Genomic DNA, 6000 nt, shown 5'->3' on the forward strand with positions numbered 1-6000 from the left:
AATGCTGTGCGAGTTTTAAATCTATTTGCGTGTCAAAATTGTTTACTAAAATTTTAGGCAGGTGGTCTTAATGTGTTAACCGAATGACTGGCTGATCCATATTTTTTGGTAAGTGATCAGCCAGTTACTTATCCCTGTGCTGATATTTTAGCTTGTTTTGTTTTACTTAAAATTTCATCCCAGGTATAACTCCATTCACCCTTTCTTTATAGTCTTATGACGTGCGAGAGTGTGTTAACACGAGTGAGGTGGGAGTTAGTGATTGAGTGTGTCATTTTGTAGGTTTACTCTCCTCTGTGTGATAACATTTTTAGCCATTTTATCCACGTTCCCCCACGAACCACAGACCTTGCCGTGGGTAGGGAGGCTTGCGTGCCTCAGCGATACAGATGGCCGTACCGTAGGTGCAACCACAACGGAGGGGTATCTGTTGAGAGGTCAGACAGACATATGGTTCCTGAAGAGGGGCAGCAGCCTTTTCAGTAGTTGCAGGGGCAACGGTCTGGATGATTGACTGATCTGGCCTTGTAACACTAACCAAAACGGCCTTGCTGTGCTGGTACTGTGAACGGCTGAAAGCAAGGGGAGACTACAGCCGTAATTTTTCCCGGGAGCATGCAGCTTTACTGTACGGTTAAATGACTTCGAGTATAGATTTGAGTGTCAGGAAGTCGTTTCTGAAAGTATTTGCATGGAGTGTAGCCATGTATGAAAGTGAAACATGGTCGATAAATAGTTTGGACGAGAAGAGAATATAAGCTTTTGAAATGTGGTGCCGCAGAAGAATGCTGAAGATAAGATGGGTAGATCGTATAACTAATGAGGAGGTATTGAATAGAATTGGAGGGAAGAGGAGTTTGTGGCACAACTTGACTAGAAGAAGGGATGCGTTGGTAGGAGATGTTGAGGCATCAACAGATCACTAATTTAGTATTGGAGGGCACCGTGGAGGGTAAAAATCATAGAGGGAGAACAAGAGATCAATACACTAAGCAGATTCAGTTGGATGTAGGCTGCAGTAGGTACTGGGAAATGAAAACACTTGCACAGGATAGAGTAGCATGGAGAGCTGCATCAAACCAGTCTCTGGACTGAGGACCACAACAACATCCACATTCATTTCTCTTAACATTTACAAGGGCACTAATTACCTAACTATTGAGAGCCTGTAAATTGCAACGCCGCCCCCCCCCTCCCCCCCCCCTCCCCCCACGCACACGCGCACGCGCGCACACACGCACACACACACGCACTGGAATTTCATAGAGTGTATCCAGTAAACATACCCAAAAGATTTTCCAAAAATCTACAAATGCTATCAGTTGATGTTGGAATCTAACAACTGACTGTTACGGAGTGCCACCAAAGTTGAGGAGTCCCTTGGGCTGTTGCAGGTGACACAGAAGAGAAGACAAAGGCAGAGTCTCCGAGTGACGGGACAAAGGTGCTGGAGGGCAAGTGCGAGATGAATGGCGCAGCCGGCACTCCCGAGAAGCAGCAGGCTGCCAGTGCTGCTGAGTAGCTCTCCCTCGGGGAGGGTTTGTGACAAAACCACCTTTTACTCCTGTCTACATGTGTGTATATATACATATATCTTTCCACTGTGTCCCCTGTACCTGTCTGTGAGACACAATTTCTCTGTGTATTACTCGATTCCAGATTTTTATCATTTTCCTGTGTGTAAGCATGCAAAAATTCTGCAGTTTATCTCTAAAGAGCGTATCAAAAGGTCGACAGTTCTCGGCGAACTTTGTGTGTGACTCGTTACGTTAAATGGTTGCGTCTGTGTTTTTCCCACCCACTTTATGTGGAGGACTAGAATTATTGGTTGCCCTGAGAAATGGGCATTTCTGTCTGGGAAAGGAGTGTTGTCGTGGCTTGTGGCTATGGTCAGATATTAGCTGGAACTGTCTTGAGAGCGAGGCTCAGGTGTCGACTGTTAAAGCTAACATCTGTCTGTCTGGTGGCTCTGCCAGCCTCATTACACGCACACTCACATACTGAGAGTTGGCTTGTTACTTCTAAAGTTATCACTAATGGCAATTACTTATTAAATTGTCATCTCTAAACCATATCTTAATAATTCTCTTCCATAACGTGATTAACTATTATCTATATAGACACTGCTGTGAATAAATTTAATGTTATACTATCTAAAATGAACTGCAGCTTCACTTTCATAAAATATATTGCAAGTGGAAAATACTTTAATTACTTGTTCTGCATGATGATAAATTTAATTGGACATGAAAATCACTTTTCCAGGAACAAGCAGTTTCATATTTTTGTAGCATAGTACTTGCATGTGGTAATGTAAGGTCCTCGGTGGAATATAAATGAAATTAGAAAATGTCCGCTGTATATTTGAGGTTTGAGTCAAAAAATTTTGAGAATGCTAGCTTTTAGATAAATTCTTCAGGCATGTGGTGTATGTACATGCGTGCGTGCCCTGTCTCTCTGAAGAAGTATTTGTCCAAAGCCTATCAGTATTGTGAAGCTTGTTTGTGTCTATTGATGACTCGGCAGCTCTACTATTCGGCAAGTTCTTACCTTTATTTCTTAATTATTCACCGTACACTTTACTTTTACCTCTGTTGTTTGGTCAGAGTGATATCTTGCTAACATAATAATTAATTTTTGGAACTATAATATAATTGGCTAGATAAAAAGTCTACTCAAAAAGTGGCAGCGAGAGAGAACTCGCACAAAATTCGAGGAAATGTGGAAGTTTTTGAGGCCGGCAGCACCTTCTGCAAGGTGGGCGGAAGGTGCAGGAAGAGGGATGAAGAAAAAGGACTGACAAGGTTTACGGAATGTGGAGAGCTACTGAAAAGTTGTCCGGAACCCCGGTCGGAGCAGACGTACCACAGGGGACGAGAAGGAAAGACCGATTGTCGGGGACTGCATCGGACGAGATTCGAAAACACGAGAGCGTAATACTTCGACCGGCTTATTTCGTAAACCTTGTCAGTCCATTTCCTGCATCCCTCGTCCTTCTCCTTCTGCCAGAGGGAGGGGGGAGCCACTAGCACTAAAAGATTGCAATTTCCTTAACTTCTACACGTTTCATCCTGCTGCCACCTTGCGAGTAGATTTTTTTTATCTATCCAATTATATTGTAATAAAAAAATTAATTATACGAGCTGAATGACCAGGCAAAAGTCTTGAGGTCGGGTACCTCTGTGGGGACTTATTACGTCCCTAATATACCTCAGTTATTCAACTGGGCAAAGGGGACCTACAGTTTAACGTGGGATCTGAACTGCCTGTTGTTCCAGGTGAAGTCTCACAGTGTTTGAGACATGAAGGCTAGATTAAAAGCAGACTGAAATTCTGTGGTCTGACCAGGATTTGATGCGGCAACCTCCCGGTTTCTGGATGTGCACTTCACCACTAGACCACGTGGCCTGTCACTAATAATATTCTCTTCATTCGTTTCATCCTATTCTTAGACACGAGTTCCACCTTCAGAATATGCATTTAGCTCCCACAGGAGAGCCGGAAGTGCCGCTTGCTGCCTTTTAAGATTTATCGTTATGCGTCACATCGAAGTCTGCTGTGGCCACAAATTTATGGGGACCTACTATGTGCACAATATAACTTTCCATTATACCAAAATACCCGAAAAAAAAATCTGTGAACAGCCTCTAAAATTCTGTTGAAGTTCAGGTTCGTACTAAGTTAATTTTCAGTACGAGTCTGTCTACAGTGACATTTGGGGGAACATTGATGGTCCATCAGTAAAATGGCTATTGGAATCAGATGGATAGATAACTGCGCCCCTAACTACAGATACCAAATTTTGTAGTTCGCCTGTAACGTAGGAATAAAGAACCTGAAACTGGAAGGATTTTCACTAGAGGACTGAAACATACACAGCAGAAGATGCTGTGGGAGAAGCAGACATCTGCTTAGATGAGATGTAAAACTTTTACTGTTTTGTTTACTTACAGATACTTGTCAGTTGTCTTCTGGTGTATGTGACAGTTTCTGGAAGTAACATGCAGGACATTGATCATGTTTACACATAGTGAAAATGAGCCTAGTGGCTATTACCATTATATTCTTCAAGCTATGTTGTCAGTGTTTAGATGTTAGATGTGAATTTGTATTTTATTTCATATACTGTCAGCAACTCTCTCAAAATAGCAGAATATGATATACATTTTCTTGTATTACCCTACTGGAATTTTATATTTACATTACTAATGTTCCATTAATTTTGTCCAACTTTTTTGCTAAGCCACAACAGTGTCAAGGATTTCATTTGAGGTTAAGAGTATCTGTTGTGGCAATTTCTTCCACTAAGTGTTTTAGTTCGTTCGTCGGTCACAGTTTAAGTGTACTGCAGTTAAGACTGTCTAAGCTCTGCTAGGTACTTACATCACAAAATGTGTGGGCACAATTTGTAAAGCTCTTTTCGAAGCATTTGTATTCTTATATTGGGTAGTCTTTTTAAAATCACTGTTCGGAGGCAGTAAAAGATAAAAGTGGGTCCCGTGTCGGGGAGCAGTTGTCTCGGCCATTTGTAGCCAGCGTAATGCGGAGTCTGAGAGTGATATTTAGAATTTTGACAGACGCGCACTGGGCTGCTCCTCGGACACACACTTTTGGATGTGAATACCTCCGTTTGCTCTCGATAAATGAAGACTGATGAGTTTTTTTATGGATATGTTTTATATTGCGGTGTTTCTGAAGCTTTGTTGTTATATACTTTTTATACTGATGTAGCTCTTTAGTTGCAGTTTCGCACTGTATTATGTCGTATATTCTTCCAATAAATGTCTTTCACATGGACTAGACAATTGTTAATTACCCTCAGCACAGACTATTAACAAAATTACAAATGTTCTTCATAATTTGCTCTGTTACACACATGGATTTTGTAGAAGAGTAATAAAAAAGTGTCAATTTAGGAAGAGTAACACACACTTATATTTTTCGCCAAACTTAAGAACACGACACGGCCACTCCACTGTGGTGCTACAGTGGTCACTTTCGGCCACCTGCGACTTGCGACACAATCGGGTAAGTTGAGGGTGAGGGAAGTCACTGCTGTAATTTTTATTTAAAAATTAGGTGACGAGAGTTTCAGGCAACCTGCGATGTCTAGGAGCTGCTGTATCCTGCAGGTCCAGGTTGGAGGACATAGTGCTGTTCATTGTTAGGTTTATCACATACACACTGATCACATAAAAAATTTGTTGCATATACAAAATGTAAAACACTCAGGAGGAGGGGAGGAAACAAAATGAAACTTTGCAGTTCGAGAGGATACGCAATGTTATTTCTGCGATCACTAAAAAGTGGAATAATTCGCACAGAACTCGGCAGTACGAGTGTGCTCGTCAGTGCAATGTTGCACATTGCAAATCCCCTCCCCTCCGGTCCCCACTGACGCACCGATTTGATCGGGAAGGGTGTCGTAAAGCCGTTGTACCGTGTCCCGAGACGAGTCTGCCCGTAACTGTCCCGACCGGCCCTCGATATCCCGTACACTGACACTTGGGCGGGATTTGACGTCCTTCTATCGGGGACAGATCGTGGATCTCACTGGCAGCCGGCTGTACTTCAACGTAAGTTGGACAGTTTGTAGAAACAGTAGTCGTGTGCAGACGAGCGTCGTCCTGTCGGAAAAGTGGCAACACTAGACGGTGCGGGACGTGCCTGAACTCGTACCCGGTGGCTCCCCGAACTGTGACGTCCGGAGTAACGTCGCCACGTCTTTCCGGGGTGCCAGAAGACCGGGACCCATCCCCGGGTCGGTGCCATGCTCACGGGCTGTGGTCGTCTGGTGTAGTACGGAACTGTGATTCTTTTACAATACTACATTTTTCTTTATTTAAAAAATCGGAAAAATATGTAGAGAACTTACCATATACTACACGATTACGTAATGTTGAGGAATTGTAATGCCGAGATAATTTCTGAATTCTGAGATGCTGTTGGCATATCTTTCTCAATCTATATTGGGAACAAAAAAAGGACTACTGTAATTTT

The 6000-nt window shown here is 42.7% G+C and overlaps 1 protein-coding gene across 1 annotated transcript in view; it reads left to right on the top strand.

The window, feature by feature from the left end:
* Positions 1-4797, top strand: part of LOC124719984 (prostamide/prostaglandin F synthase-like) — a 46634-nt gene extending 41837 nt beyond the window's left edge. The window contains exon 5 of the mRNA XM_047245210.1: positions 1395-4797. Within this exon, the coding sequence (XP_047101166.1) occupies positions 1395-1522 (128 nt within the window). The 3' untranslated portion in view covers positions 1523-4797. The remainder of the gene's footprint in view (positions 1-1394) is intronic.
* Positions 4798-6000: the final 1203 nt, after the last annotated feature.

This window comes from Schistocerca piceifrons, chromosome 11 (assembly GCF_021461385.2).
Source record: "Schistocerca piceifrons isolate TAMUIC-IGC-003096 chromosome 11, iqSchPice1.1, whole genome shotgun sequence".
NCBI lineage: Eukaryota > Metazoa > Arthropoda > Insecta > Orthoptera > Acrididae > Schistocerca > Schistocerca piceifrons.